Source organism: Bufo bufo, chromosome 3 (assembly GCF_905171765.1).
Source record: "Bufo bufo chromosome 3, aBufBuf1.1, whole genome shotgun sequence".
Taxonomy (NCBI): Eukaryota; Metazoa; Chordata; class Amphibia; order Anura; family Bufonidae; genus Bufo; species Bufo bufo.
This window is the reverse complement of record NC_053391.1, coordinates 640,746,166-640,763,261: the sequence shown is the minus strand read 5'-3', so window position 1 is coordinate 640,763,261 and position 17,096 is coordinate 640,746,166. Positions and strand designations below refer to the sequence as shown.

General features: G+C 41.6%; 1 protein-coding gene across 3 annotated transcripts in view; it reads left to right on the top strand.

Moving 5' to 3' along the window:
• Positions 1-17,096, top strand: part of SGCG (sarcoglycan gamma) — a 282,350-nt gene that overhangs the window by 109,608 nt on the left and 155,646 nt on the right. Inside the window, exon 1 of one of the 3 annotated variants that reach the window (XM_040426208.1) lies at positions 149-289. The exons of 1 other annotated variant lie outside the window; for it this stretch is intronic. Coding sequence is in view for 1 of the 2 variants with exons in the window: in XM_040426207.1 (XP_040282141.1) it covers positions 3,571-3,573 (3 nt within the window). In the remaining variant the exon portion in view is untranslated. Of the gene's footprint in view, positions 1-148; positions 290-3,549; positions 3,574-17,096 lie in introns of those variants that run through there. One more of the 3 variants, XM_040426207.1, reaches the window with a different exon arrangement.

The following is a 17,096-nucleotide window of genomic DNA, read 5'->3' as shown; positions in this document are numbered from 1 at the left end:
CGTCTGCTGACATTCCTTCTCTGTTAGAGGCTCGCAGTTGTAGAGCGACGGAGCCAGCTACAGTATGAGAAAGTAAATTTAGCTGTAGTATGTGGCTGCAGTGGGCTGGAATGTACAATACGGCCAAACATGTGAATGCATTTTGCCTCTGTGATATTTGGCCTGTCTTAAAATATCTTCCACTCCCGGTCTGTAGGCGGTGGAGAACTTCAAGGCACAAACCCCTTCTGCGTGAAACTTTACTAAACTTTGTTTTTTTATCAGGAACTCTGAGCCACAGACACCAGAGGTTTGTTCCCTTTACGTTATCTGTAATGTATTTTATACTCTCTCTAGTATTATGTAATAGGCTATTTGGAGTTGCTTATTCCTGTATGAAATGGTGTTGCGTCTTTTCTGGAAGACTATACTTTGTGCATATGCTTGAGACTTGGTCTCTAGCTATTGTTGGACTACAGCTCTCATCATGTTCTACTGTGTAGTAGCTGCTAAACGGCCGGAGAGACACAGGTTGAAGAATCTTTTTGGAATTTGTTTTATGTTTGTTTAGTTCTATTTCTCTACATGAAACTGAATATATATTGAATATTCACTGCCGCATGTGAAAGTCAGGATACTGCAATTTATATTTCCCCTGTCTGTCAGTATGATGCTGACATATTCCATGGCGCTGTACAGAGAATGGGTTAAGGAGGTTTTCTCATCTATAATAAGGGCTTAAAATAGTTAACTAATAAATGTTCTAATAAAATTATCACATCCCTTCTCCCCTGTTCACATGCCGCTGAGCTCCTCAAGCCCCCGCCACTCCTGCAGAATATCACAACACATCATGTCAAAAAATGGGGGACAAAAACCACGGTCATGTGCATGAGCCCTAAAAATGGTAGAGCGGTAAGCCGTCAGCTTCCAGCCCCACCATTCACCTTTAGGCCTGTTTCTCATCTGCGTTAAAACAGATCTGGCAGGCTGTTCCGGTCGTGAATACCGGGGGCTACCGTGTGCTCCCAAGTTACCGTCGGGGGGCGCAGTGGTATTTGCTGGGCTGCTTCTCAGCGTATTTGACAAGTTGCGGCCGGATCTCCACCGATCCCCATTTTAGGGAATGGGGCTGGACGGTATCTCGGCAGCGCACGGTATCTGCTTAACGCAAATGTGAAACACGCCTTAGGGTACGGCCACACGGTCAGGTTTCCTGATGCAGTTTTGGAAGACAGAATCAGGAGTGGATCATAAAAGGAGAGAAATTATACAGGACAGATACGGCTTCTCTTTTTTTAAATTTTTTTATTCATTCCTGGTTTTGACTTCCAAAACTGCATCAGGAAACCTGACCTTGTGGTCGTACCCTAATAGTCAACAGGCCACCACAGACCTGCAGGCTATCAGATGGGCAGGACGTCAGCACAAACAATGGTGGCATTGCTACGCCTGCGTCTTTACACCACCAGAACAGGAGAGGCGTCTCTGCTCACTGCTTTGGGAGTATAGTCTCTACTTTAGAACATTCAGTCGTAGACATATCCATGTAAAAATGGTTCTTTCACTCAACAAACCATAACTGTCCCTCCTTGACTGCCAAAAAAGTTGGGATTTGTGTTACTGTGTGGAGCACTACTTCTGTCTGGGCCATAATTTGAGACACTATTACCATTTAGAGCACTATCTGTTTGGCGGTATTATTTTGGGGGACACTATCTGACACTTGGGGGTCACTTGCTTGGGCAGTGTTCAGGTGGGGAGGAAGGCCCACCTATGAAACCTTAGCACTGGGTCCACCAATGTGTTAAAACAGCCCTAGGTAATAGTTTACCATAACCTAGCCCTGGTGGTGTCTTTATAGTCATAATACATAGTTTGTAAGTTTGAAAAACACACATGTCCATCGAGTCCAATCTGTTATCCTACAGTGTTGATCCAGAGGAAGGCAAAAAAAACCTCTATAAAGCGGTCAACGCACTGAATCCACTGAACTGCTGCGACCATCATTTTTTTATTTTTTATGAAAGGTTGAATATACAGTAGATCTTGTATTTTAAAAAGCTATTTAGCTCATCACAGAGTAATGATGTCCCTGTGCGTACACCACATGACAGTATCAAGAGAACTTCACTTGGGGCCTTCTGGCCTATGTAGAGGTATCAGACTTCAGGCCAAATATCATATTTTGTGGGATCCCAAAATAGCTAGAAACAATTTTCAATCAGACTTCTTACTGGACATGATGAATAATTGTAATGGCAGCATGCCTATGAATAGCTTCTGTCAAATTTTTCTCTTAACCCCTTGAAGACCGGGCCTGTTTTAATTTGTACATTTTTATATTTTTCCTCAACACGTTCCAATAGCCATAACTTTTTTTTTTTCTGTTCACATAGCTAAATGAGAGCTTATATTTTGTAGGACAAGATGCATTTTTAATGCCACCATATTTTGTATTGGAAAACGGGAAAAAATAATTCTTTGTGTGCCAAAATAAAAATAAAAAAAGAATTCCGCCAAGGTTTTTGTGGTTTTAACATCACAGTGTTCACTATGCACTAAAAATGACCTAACGTTCTTATTCTGCGGCTCATTACGAATGCGGCAATGCCAAACTTGAATATTTTTTTTTTTTGTTTTACTACTTTTAAAAATTAAAAACCATTGGAAAAATCTAAATTTTCTTTGCATCGCTATATTCTAACAGCCATAGCATTTCTATATTTCGGGCTTGTTTTTTGCATAGCAAACTGCAGTTTTTATTGGTACCATTTTTGTAGTGTGTAAGATGTTTTGATCACCGTTATTTAATTTTTTGCAGGGACAAGATAACAGAAAAATGGCAAATCGGGTGTTTTTCTTTTTTTTTTCCATTACAGCGTTCACCGGACAGGAATTAAAAATTTTTTTTTAATAGTTCAAACATTTTTGGCCGCGGCGATACTCAATATGCAGGGGCTCTGATCGGAAGGCAGAGGGAACCGCATCCCTCTGCCTTCACTCACAGGTGCCGTGATCGCGACACCTGAGGGATTAATTGACGGGGCCGGCGCGATCACTGCTCCCCGTCAGTGCGACTGGGTGTCGGCTATATGAAATAGCTGACACCCGCCGTGCATGGAGCAGGCTTACAGCAGAGGCCCACCCCATACACCCGCGGGCACATAACGTCGTACATGTATGGTATTATGGGTTAAGGGTTTTTTAAAGGGGTTCTCTAGGAGCAAACACTTTTTTCATTTCTATTTTTCATTAAGCTATGCTGATTCGTGTATCCAGTACTTTTTTGTGGCTCAATTCTTTCTTTGGCCTCTGACCAAAACTCTGTGTTATTTACAGCACTGATTTCCCATTCCTCCGCTACAGCCTCCCTTCACAGTTTCACCACCTCCAGTATCCTTGCCCACTGCACCTCTTCTATACCGATCCCACATAGTACTCTATCCTGCACTATCATTGTGCTCCTGTCAAGGCATGTATGCAGTAGGCTGGTGATTGAATGACTAACACTCCAGTCACCGGATACACCGAGCGCGAGTGCAGGACATGAACATAGCTGCGCCTAGTGTGAAGACACCAAAGGACTGAATGGCGAGCTGACGCAAGGAGGGTGGGTCGAGTAGGGATCATGGGGTCTGATGATGATCAGTCATCATAGGAGCCACAGATCATGTAAAAAGTTGACGCATCTGTATTCCTCATTCCTGTCAAGCTTCCCAGCCATGGCACCGGATCACATCATTACTGTCTATTGTAGTGCAGAGGTCCTGGTCTACAATAGGTAGTACTGGAGCGATCGTACATGAGATATGCTGGTAGGCTGAGCAGCCTGATGGCACATCTCATCACTGCGAAGTGACGGCAGCGCCGAAGCACAGTATAATGAGGCCCTGCCACGTCAAACCCTTCCCCAAGCAGCTTTAGAAATGGAGGTATCACATCCTAGTCACATTGTAGGATGTCTGCTAAAGGCCATTTTGATAACATTCCTGGAGAACATCTTTAATGATGTGGTGGCTTCTAATGCTGCATATTTATTTCAGACTATGGGCTCATGCACACGACCATTGTTTTTTTGTGGTCCGCAAACTGCTGATCCACACTAAACGAATACCGGCCTTGTGAGTTCCACATAATGGAACAGTCCTATCCTTGTCCGTAATGTGAACACTAATAGGACATGTTTTATTTTTTGGCGGAACTGACATGCGGACTTATGGACACGGATTGCACATGGAGTCATGGTTGTTCCTCTGCTGTTCACTGCCGGAGCCTATTGACTATAATGGGACCTGGGGGTATCTGGACGATCTCCGGCATGAGTACTGGGATTCGGCTGGACAAAAACTAGGGCAAGCACCGTTTTTGGTTTTTTTTGGTCCGGCCGAATGCTGGCACTAATTACGGAAACAGGTCAGATCATTACTAGGTCCCATTATAGTCAATGGCGGTGCTATGGGTCTATCCCGCTGTGCTGTCGGAACAGCCTGCCGGATAGCTTTAATGCATATGTGAATGTAACCCAAGCCACATTGTGTATCTAGAATAGGGTTGTACTGGATATTAAATTCTCGATACTTTGATACTTGGTCCAATACCAAGATTTGCCATTTTTTTTATACCAAGCTGCGCTATTGCAGTAGTAAGTTATACCATCAAATACCTCCTCACATAAAGGGCAATCGATACTTTGCCCAAAAAAAAAAAAAAAAGAAAGGAAACAAAAAAATACTAACAAATTAACCACATGTTGCCCGGCAACATTGGGGTTAATGTGTGTGTATTTTTTCCCCTATTGTATTGAATTGGTATCGAGGATCGCAGGAATTTTCTTGGTATCAAAACCGAACTCAAAATCCTGGAAACATGACAACTCTAATCTAGAATTATATTCATTTCATGTTCAGTATTGTGTATAGTTTATTTTCCCACTAAGAATGGCTAGAAGTCTCCATCAAGGATATGGTCTGATAATCTGACTATTATACTTGGCTGAATGAATTGAATTATGTTATTTAGCAGAACTTTTAATCTTGCAAAATTATTGAAACTAGAGTCGAAGGCTTTCTAACCCATCAGTGTAAATAATATCTGTATAAACATCACACTGATATCAGAACCTGACGTGTAGGCAGAGAGTCCAACTGCTTATTTCTTTCTGCAAAGTGTCTGTCTCATTTGGCTTTTTCAGGGGGTCACTTCTCCTGTGTCAACCACAAAGGACCATATCGTGCTCCCTCGTTCCTTAAAAAATCGTTCTTCAGAAAATTCCCACCTTGAATACTGTAGACCTTGATATCACCTTAGTGTACTGTGACCTGTATAATGACCCTCAGCCCGTGACCTTATGCTTTTATATGATGAAGGAACTCCTCAATGGCTTTATATACGTACTTTAGAATATACCGTTGGGGGAGGGGTGATGTATTATCCTGATTACGATGAAATGCTTGGCTAGACAAGATCTGCATTGATGGAATGTCTCATTGCTTCTGGCATCCAGTATTATGTGTCTGTGCTCGGATTAAAATGGAAAGCATCTAACCTTACAGTGGCTTGCCCAGGATTGGTGATGACGAGATTGTCTACACACTCTCCATTCTTGCCATTTAGAGGGTCAAAATCCAGAGTATGTGGGTGTTCTTTTAATGAATGTAAAGGATAGGGCTGCAGAATGTATAAAATATACACTGGTTAATGGCTTTGTTCACATGTTGTGTAGTTGTCCTGATTTTGGAGACCAAGTAGGTACCGGCACTACATTATGAGGATCATATGTGCTCCACTAATTAACTGATGTGACATTAAATCTACAAAACTATAGAAGTGCAATCATGGAACCATCCAGAACGTGTGATCATCTGAGTCCTCTCATGCAGCCTGTGCCATTGACCTTCATGATGACTACCTCAGTTCCTCACATCACTTTATTTCTAAACAGAATCTAGCTGGGAGGATGGTTACAACCTTATCATTTTACATGCTCCACCAGTTGACCCAGGATATGCCTCAAGCCAAGGAGCGGAGTGGAGGATGGGAGTGGTAGTGGCTCCGGCTGTAATATTTATTCACAGTGGCAATCCTCACACCGATGCTCTCTAGGGCCAGGGCAGTTATAGGAGGGAGCATCCTTTCTTCCCTCAGGGAATACCCTGATATTAGGGCTCTTGTCTGATGGTAGTTGGGGTGCCCTTGATGTTCACGTTTTGTATGGGTAGCAGTGGCGGACTGGGAACTTAAAGTGGCCCTAGAAAAAAAACTAAAAGTGGCCCCATGTTGTAGTAGAGTCCAAAATGACAGAAGGCGGTGCAATACAAGCAGACAGGGACAAAGAAGTAAAATACTAACCTATCACCATACTGAGGATGGTAATATAGTTAAATTCAGGAGGGCACCAGCGGCTGTTGGCCAGGTGCATATGTACCTGATGCTCCTAGCATTAATTAACCCCTTCAAGCCAGTTTGGACCAAATGCCGGAGCCCCATTTTTCAAATCTGAGATGTGTCACCTTATGTGGTAATAACTTTGGAACGCTTTTACTTATCCAAGCCATTCAGAGATTGTTTTCTCGTGGTCCATTGTACTGAATTTGAGTCATTATGTTTTACCTTTATTTATAAAAAAAAAATCCAAAAGTTAAATAAAATGTGAAAAAATTCATTGTTTTCTAAATTTTAATCTCTCAGCTTTTAAGACAGATAGTGATGCCTCATATATCAATATTTATTAATTAACATTCCCCATATGTCTACTTTATGTTGGCATCATTTTGCAAATGTCATTTAATTTTTTTAGGAAGTTAGAAGACTAAGTTTAGAAGTACATTTTTAAGAACATTTCCAAAACCCACTTTTTTAAGGACCATTTCAGTTATGAAGTCACTTTGTGGGGCTTAGGGCTTGTTCACACGACCGTATGGCTTTTTCAGGGTTTTGCGGGTCGTTTTTAACAGATCAGTTTTTCAGTTTTTTTGTTTCAGTAGTGTTTCCGGTTCCATTCCGTTTTTCTGTTCTGTTTTTCCATATGGCATATACAGTATACAGTAATTACATAGAAAAGATTGGGCTGGGCGTAACATTTTCAATAGATGGTTCCGCAAAAACAGAACGGATACAGAAGACATGCGGAGTACATTCCGTATGTGTTCCTTTTTTTTTTGCGGACCCATTGACTTGAATGGAGCCACAAAACGTGATTTGCGGCCACTAATAGGACATGTTCTATCTTTGAACGGAACAGAAATACAGAAACGGAAAGCATACAGAGTACATTCCGTTTTTTTTTGCAGAACCATTGAAATATGGAACTCAAAAAACGGACCATATATGGAACGCAAAGTGAACGAGCCCTTACACAGTAGAAACCACCCATAAATGACCACATTTTAGAAATTACACTCCTCAAGTTATTCAAAACTGATTTTACGAACTTTATTAACCCTTTAAGTGTTCCACAAGAATTAAAGCAAAACGGAGGGGAAATTTAAAGATTTCCTTTTTTTGGCAGATTATCCATTTAAATCCAATTTTCCTGTAACACAGCAAGGGTTAACAGCCGAAGAAGCTGATGCGGAAATTTATAGAAACCCCCCCCCATATGTGGTCGTAAACTGCTGTATGTGCACACGGCAGGGCTCAGAAGGGCAGATTGTTAACGAAGGGCAGATTTTGCTGGAATGGTTTTCAGGTGCCATGTCACATTTGAAGAGACCCTGAGGTACCCCTAGAAAGAAAACCCCAAAAAGTGACCCCATTTTGGAAACTACCTCTCTCAAGGAATACATTTAGTAGTCAAGTGAATGCTTTGACCCAACAAGCGTTTCATAGAATTTAGAAACAGATGGCTGTGAAAATGAAAAATTTACTTTTATTTCCAATATAAAGTTGCTTTAGTCCCAAATTTTTCATTTTCACAAGGGGTAACAGGAGAAAATGCACCCCACAATTTGTTATGCATTTTTTCCTGATTACAGCAACACCATAAACCTGGTCATAAACCAATGTTTGGGGGAACGGCAGCATTCAGAAGGGAAGGAGGATTTTCTAACATGTAATTTGCTGAAATTAATTTAGGGCCCATAACATTTGTATTTTTTCACCAATAAAATCACTTTTCACCCAGGTAGCCATGCTCCGATGCTCTCCTTTGCCCTGCGCGATTTAGCGCAGGGCAAAGGCATTTTCAAGAGTTCTGGTGACGTACCGTGCTCTCCATGAGGCTGCCAGGAAGCCCGATGATATCACTGATAGGCAGGCTTTAGCGCTGCCCTAGCCAGTTAAAACGGCTAGGGCTGCGCTAAAGCACGCCCATCAGAGCTGGTGACGTCACCGAACACACTGACGGGCGGAAGCTTCCGCCCGGCAGTGTGTTATTGTAAACAAAAGAGCGCGATCTAGCGCAGGGCAAGGGAGCGCATCGGAGCATGAGATGCTCCGATGCCAACATCAGCGGGGCTGCCTGGGTGAAAATAAGGGTATGTCCGGGATCAGCTCTGAACCCGGACAACCCCTTTGAAAATAAATGATATTTTGCATTGCCATATACTAAAGTCCATAACTTTTTATTTTTTCACCAATCTAGCTTTGTGGTGGCCTGTTTTTTTGTGGGATGGGCTGTAGTTTTTATTGGTATCGATTTGGGGTACACATGTCTTTTTGATCACTTTTTATAACATCTTTTGTGGAGATGAAGTGGGCAAAAATGGCAATTCTGGCAGGGTTTTTTATTTTTATTTTTTATGGGGCTCCTCTTGTGGTAAATATTATATGATTATTTTATTCTGTGGGTTAATACGGTTATGGCGATACCAAATTTATGTTGTTTTTTTATGTTTTACTACTTTTTCAGCAATAAAATCACTTTAGTGTTAAAGGGTTTCTGTCACCCCAATCTTCGCTATTAAACAGGCTGACATTATAGATGTGAAAATGTCACCTGAATTTAACTCTGCATTCCTTTTATTTATGTATGCCCCCGTTTTCGTGTAATTTGTACTTTTATTATATGCAAATGTTCCTTTAGGAGCAGGGGGGGCGTTGCACCTGCTCCTAGAGGCTCCGTTCACCCACCTCATTTCCACGCCCTTCTGTCTTGATTGACAGGGCCAGGCCAGTGTTGGTTCTCCTGCTGGCCCCGTCTGCCGTGTAAATCTCTCGCATGCACCGTCCCGTTCAGTTTTCGGCGCAGGCGCAGTGTGAATGAGGCTTTAAACAGTGAATACCTTACTGACTGACTCCAATTCTCATCCATGCATATTCTGGACCTTCTCGGTTCTTTCCTTTCTCTATCTCTTTGTGGAGTACTTTTAGAATAGAAATGACAGAATAAGTCAGCCACAAGTTTTTGGGAGACAACTTTTATCAGTTCCTTGCAGCAGCTCTGTGTCCTTGTGGGGTCAGAGTTACAGCTTTCATCCTCTAGAAGTCGCCACTCCCCTAGGCTACCAACTCCAACTGGAACAGCGGGTGAAAGAACCGCCATTTTAATACACATCAGCATTACACTGCACATTTTTAAAAGACCCATTAATAAGTATATGAAGATTAACCCTTTTCCCCTAACTAGTCCAGTTAAATTGGAAACAAGCTCAAACTTCATAAACTGAATATGCCAAACACAGTCAGCCACTTGACTTTGTAGGCTGGGTGCTGCCACCCCTACAGACAATTGCTGTTAAAGGTGTTTATGTTATGAAATACTTTATATTTTACATTTTTCAAACCAGCACCTGGATCTGAATACTTTTGTAATTGCACGTAATTAAACACTTAGTATATTCAGTGAGCTATTCAATAAAATGTTTTTGTATAGCGCCACCTGCTGTTTGCTCTGTTGTGCTGAACTGGTTGAAGGTGCTCACTTTAAATCTTCAACTGCCACCAGCCATATGTTCTGTTAGAAGCTGTGGCAGTTACATGGAGAGAGCTGCAGCAGAAAGGACACTGAGCTGCCAGGCTGAATATACTCTAGTAGAGCAATTGGAGCAATGAATGTGGAGATCTCTGGATCCATGTGAGGTCCAGGTCTGGTTCTAGCTGTGTTAGAAAGAGGTTGTCATGTACTATACGACGTCTGATTTTCATTTTTTACATCATGCATGGCATAACCCCTTTAGATGTCATAATTGCAGTCATCACAGGCAAGTGGTCATGGATAATGAAGCATATTTGACTCATTGTCTGAATCCTCTTTTTGTGACCACCATAAACGTTCTCATTCTAAGGCCTTATAAAAAGACTGTACATTACCTTCACAATATATGGATGTAGAGAATAACGAACGGAAGTCAGTATGGTTCTCTGTATGCTTTCAGATGTGTTACCATAGAAATTCAGCCACTTCCATGAAAGCCAAAGTTGATCTTTTATACTGACCTGGATTTTTAGTTCTCCATTGGCTCCTTATGTCTGCATGTGGGTAGGTGGAGATTTAAGACGGACCGCTGAGGTGGGAATCCTCAGAGCGTGCAGTCTGCAACCATCCCATGTGTGCCAGCACAGTGCATGCAAATACTCTTCTTTGGCAGATGGTCCTACCTGCACCCCACGTAGACCATGTCAACTTTAAGAGGTTGTTCGGCTTTTCAAAATTTTGGAACAAATATTCAGCATGGTGCAACAAGTTGTACTCACCTTACCAAATGCCAGTCTCTGCTCCTTGGTCCCTCTTGAAAGGCAGGAAATGACCACCCAAGCAATCCTGTTTGTCAAGAGACCAAGAACTAGAGACCAGCGAGGGACTATAAATCGTCCGAACTGGAGCGGAGGTGAACCAGTTGTTCAGTTTTGACCTATTTTATTATTTTACCCCATGCAGAGCCTTTTTGCCTCACAATACCTGTAAGTCTTGCTTCAAGATTCCTGTGCCTACCTAAGGCTCTTCCATGATACGGGGACCCAGACTCATTAATTGTATGGGGTCCAAAAACTTCTAATGGCAGCCCCGTTGGGACCATTTGGACCGTTTCAGTCTCATATGGATCCTTTTTGTAGGCATGAGCCCTACACTGAAGATAGAAGAATAGGCGAAAATTAGAAAATAATAAGACTCTAAGTTAACGGACACAAAATGGATTAATGAGCAATTATCTTGGTGTTGATATAGACTTAGCCATGATATAGACCTTACCAGAACGTATTTGAATAAGCACATTTTCCAGTCCACACATAGTTCATTCTGGCAGGAGCAACTCCGTGTGCCACAAAAAAATGCTTTGTCTTGTCTTTCTATAATAAGAAATAGCAATTATTTGTGGTATTTTCCATAGCATTTATCTCGTGCATATATTATTTTGCAAAAATGTTCTCTCAGGCATTGTGTAATCAGAACGAAGCCAAGGAGAAAAAGTGCTGATGAAGACCGAAAAGCACCCCCTCGTGTTTGTGGAACAGTGTGAGGTTTTTATTAATGCACTGTCACAGCAGAGGGGATATTGCATATAAGCCATATTTGATAAGCACCGTAATTGTATTTACCACAAGAGCCCAAAACCTTTTATTCTTTATGAGCTCTGCTGATGCATGGCCACCACAATAGCTGGCATGGTTGATGAATTGCAAATAGCTTACCGTTTTTTTTCACATTACCCTCTAGTCTCGTTGTACTTTTGCTGTCAGAATTCCTATTGAACTCTTAGGTTATTGGCTTGCAGCAGAGCGCTTACGCTGGATTTTACATACTCATTCCTGCTTAGCGAGAGCGGGGATATTTATAAACCTGTATTAAGGTGACACTTTTAGAGGGATCGGGCGAGGCAATTTGAGAACACACTTTTTGAGAATGATTTAAAAAAAATGGAGCATTTTACAGATTCATAGCTCACTTATTTTATACTAGGTTTGGGTATTTCAAGGCAGAAAGTCATCGGGAGACACTTATTTATATAGTGTTTTGAATGGCATTTTTAATCTGTGGTCCACTGGCATCCGATGCAACACAATTATTAACGGGGTATTCCCATGTGGACATTTATGACACAGTGATAGGAGGTGCCATAAGTGTCTAATAAATAATGCGGCCCCACTGTGAATGGAAAACAAGCCACACATACGCAGGTTTCTCCATTCACTCGGCTATTTTTGAAAGTCCCATAGAAGTGAATGGAGAGGATGCCATGAGGGCATGATGTGCTCTTCATTCACAGCAATGACCCATTCTTAGAAGTGGGTGCCAATGGTGGGACTTACCTGCACCTATCAGACATTTATGGCATATCACGCTCTCCACGCCGCCTGACGTGAAACTAATCCTGATGGGTAACATCTGTTTTTAAATGTGCACTGAAATGTTACATAGCTAAGATCAAAAATGTTTGTCATTCGAAATGCGTGTGTCACTGAAGTGATGTCCCAGACATATATAGGTGTTTTAATTTATTACATGTTGGATCATATTTTCTAATGTCGACATCCTATCGATATGCCATGAATATAATTGTTGGGCATCATGGGCTGTCCATGTGTAAGAACCAAAATCTAGATTTCAGCTATGGTTTACACCAGTTGCACCACCACCTGCAAGCACCCCTGCACCAAGGCAATCACTTTTACAAAAATCACGGCAAGCACAATGAAAAAAAAAAAAAGTTGCACATTTTTGTGCAAGTAGGGCTTGTGCCAAAATTTGCAATTTCAGTAGGCCAGTTTTCTGGCATAAAACCAATGATAAATTCCTTTTTTTTTTAAATCCCTGTGCTTCTTCTTTGGTGTAAAAAAATGGTGCTTACGACAAATCTTCTTGGAACTGGCATTTTTGCGTAGCCCTCTCCGATTTTCTGAAAAGGGGACGTTGGCAAGAACTCGACGGGGCCAGCAGGTCCGCCACATTTATCTTCATTTGCGCCTGTTTTCAGATTTTATTCTTGTGTACGGACACCCGGCGTATGCACTTAATATATGCCGAGGCATCCTCCGGCAGCACAGGAGATTTCAACGTACGATGTACGACGCCAGTCTATCATAAATTTCTTAAAGGCTATCAATATTTGTTTCTTTCTATTAAAGGGGTTATTATGTGAAAGTTGACAAGGGAAATGTTTTTAATAAGAAACTAGAACAAAACAAGAACACAGGTGCACAAGCTGAAATGAGTTGGGGGAAGATCAGAAACAATGTTGTTTTACTGAAAGAGTAGCAGTAACAACATTCCAGCAGTGCAATAAGTAAATTAGCATGAGTGGAATAAACACGTATCTATCATAAGGAAAATTAAAATTAGAGATAATAAAGAGATAAGACATAATATAAGAGCAGACTACGTGGATCATGAGATCTTTTTCTGCCGCCATTCTTCTATGTTTCTTTTAAGACATCCCCTTCCTTTGTTCTCGAGGGAAGTAATTCTGACCCGTCTCACACCAAGTACCCCGTGGTGACAAGAAGTTTGAACAAGAATGTTAACAAAATAAAATAAAGCTATTCTCACGCCACTGTCATAATCTATGTTCTAAGCCTCTGTCAGCAGTTCCTTCGGATTTGACAGAAAGAATAGTGCATCATGCAGCGCTAATCTTCCCATTAGGACCCATGATGGATTACTTAGTATTTACATGACATTCTGCACTACCAAACATACAGGAGAATACAACGCTACTGTAGAGGGAAGTGCCAAAAATGTATGTGTGTACACATGTCCTCTTTAAAGGTTCCTCTGCACACACGGAGCCCAGTCACGTATGCCTGCTGGGGAGTGGAGCAGCCCAGGCAACTGGACAAATGTGTCCAGTTGCGGGCACATCAAAGTCAGGGACAAGTAAACTCATTAACCCTTTCCCTGCCTACTTCCCCTAAACAACATGCATTTACCCTTTCCCTGCCTCATTTCTAGGAAATACCCCTATACAATGAGCATTCTTCATCAACGCTTTCCTTGAAGGTTATCCTTTTCCCTGCATACACCTTGTTCCCCTATACCAGGGCTAGCTGGTTACAAGAGTTAGCTTTTTAACCCTAGATACGTAATACATTGACTGTAAAATACATGTTAGGCGTATTTCAGGTGCAGATTGCGGCGCAATGATTAGTTGCACCACAATCTGTGACTTCTCCCCGCTCACACCATGTCTAAATAAGTGGGCGTGGCGTGGGCAGGAAGGGGTTTTAACATAAAGTTACAATTTTTAACGCATGTTTTAGACGTAGAAAAAGTTCTACATGTAAGACAGCAAGGAAACTGTCATACATTTAGAACTGGCGGAGGATCTGCCGAAGTTATGAAGAGGCATGCGCCTCTTCAGAACTTCGGCGGAACCACGGCCAGCTATGGGGCTTTGTTAAGACCGGCATTAATAAATGTGCCCTATTGTGGTGTACAATAAACATTTTATTAGTAAAACAGCGTGCATGACAGGCCTACAGGGAACAGAATGTTAATAGGGAGGCGGAGTCAACCTCCTCATCCTTTAACAGCTACATACCTCTTATATCCAGTGACGTCTCTCTTGATATAAATGTTCTCTTTCCTTATCTCCTCCATGCGGACCGGGTGGCCATGATGACTTCTTTCAGCCATGACTCGTCTTTGCAGAGCCTATCACACAGACATCTTAGGTTCCTACTAATGCCCCCTTATAGTGCCTCCAGTAGTAATTAAACCCCCAATATGAAAATTTACTTTATGTACGCTGCGATCTACATTTTTTTCATAGGTTGGGAAATAGGTTAACTAGTATCACTGGTATAAGACAATAGACATATGATATAAGACATACAGAAATGACACTGGTATAAGACATACAGAAATGACACTGGTATAAGACACACAGAAATGACACTGGTATAAGACATACAGAAATTTCACTGGTATAAGACACACAGAAAAAACACTGGTATAAGACACACAGAAATGACACTGGTATAAGACATACAGAAATGACACTGGTATAAGACATACAGAAATGACACTGGTATAAGACATACAGAAATGTCACTGGTATAAGACACACAGAAATGACACTGGTATAAGACATACAGAAATGACACTGGTATAAGACACACAGAAATGACACTGGTATAAGACATACAGAAATGTCACTGGTATAAGACACACAGAAAAGACACTGGTATAAGACACACAGAAATGACACTGGTATAAGACATACAGAAATGTCACTGGTATAAGACATACAGAAATGTCACTGGTATAAGACACACAGAAATGACACTGGTATAAGACTGTCACAGTCGTTACCTTTGACTGTGACCTTCCGTTCTTGCTCGTTCGGCGCTCCTCGCTGAAGTTCTGTTCCTGTGTGTCATTTTTTGTTCTTTATGGGTTAACTCCCCTGTGTGCCTGTTAGGAGTTAATCCTCTGTCTGCTCCATGGGTGTGGTCTCTCTGCTGCACCCATGGAACCTGTATAAAAGGCTGAGGTTTCCTCAGTTCTGGGTCAGCTCTCCTGGTGTGTGTTGTCTGTCCTGTTCCTGGTTTGTACTCTCTCCCATGCTGCTGACCCATGGGATCTGTGTCTCTGTCTGTGCTCTGTGAGTTTCCCTACTTGTTCATTTGCGTCCTTTTTCCTGTCTTTCTGTTCTGCCAGTTATGTTTTAGTTACTTTGTGTTTATTCTGATGTCTGTGTTCAGCTAGCCTTTGCAGCAGAGTGGCATGACAAGGCCATGCAGATTACTACTGGTGGAGCAAGTCCTTCTCTGCTCATTGCCACTCCTGCTCCCTTGCATGATCTCCTGCTTGTGTTCTTATTTGCCCTGTTTTGTATTTACCTGTCTGTTATGTTTGCCTATGTGCCGTCGGTACCTTCTGGTACCTGTTGTCCATTCGCTCCTGCTGTCACTGTCTAGGTCACACTCCAGAGTGGACCCTGGCAACTTTCTGCGGCTAAGTCTAACCCTACCATCTAGGGCTCTAGTGAAAACCAGGAGTTGCTTAGTTACGCCCCTCTGGAGTATTACTAGACAGTGGCGCAGTGGGGGTTTTCTCCCGCTGTGCTGACGGTACATAGAGCTCATGTTTTGTCTGTGCTGCCTTCCATGTTTTTGTTTGTGCAATAAACTCTTGTGTGTCTGTACCTGATTTCCGTTTATTGTATGATGACACGGTGGTCTCTCCTGGGACCTCCAACTCGTGACAAAGACACACAGAAATGACACTGGTATAAGACATACAGAAATGACACTGGTATAAGACATACAGAAATGTCACTGGTATAAGACATACAGAAATGTCACTGGTATAAGACATACAGAAATGTCACTGGTATAAGACACACAGAAATGACACTGGTATAAGACACACAGAAATGACACTGGTATAAGACACACAGAAATGACACTGGTATAAGACATACAGAAATGTCACTGGTATAAGACATACAGAAATGTCACTGGTATAAGACACACAGAAATGACACTGGTATAAGACACACAGAAATGACACTGGTATAAGACATACAGAAATGACACTGGTATAAGACACAGAAATTTCACTGGTATAAGACATACAGAAATGACACTGGTATAAGACACACAGAAATGACACTGGTATAAGACATACAGAAATTTCACTGGTATAAGACACACAGAAAAAACACTGGTATAAGACATACAGAAATGTCACTGGTATAAGACACACAGAAATGTCACTGGTATAAGACATACAGAAATGACACTGGTATAAGACATACAGAAATGACACTGGTATAAGACAATAGACATATGATATAAGACATACAGAAATGACACTGGTATAAGACATACAGAAATGACACTGGTATAAGACACACAGAAATGACACTGGTATAAGACATACAGAAATTTCACTGGTATAAGACACACAGAAAAAACACTGGTATAAGACATACAGAAATGTCACTGGTATAAGACACACAGAAATGTCACTGGTATAAGACATACAGAAATGACACTGGTATAAGACATACAGAAATGACACTGGTATAAGACATACAGAAATGACACTGGTATAAGACATACAGAAATGTAACCTGGAGGGGTTGATGGGTATTGTTGGATTAAACTAAATAAATGATCATTCTGTGATTCACATAGTGGACATGAGTATTAGCGTTGGAGAAGACTCCTCAGGCAGGTTGTCCCAGGACACTGTGTAATCAATATCTAGCAATAATATATGAGTAGAATAT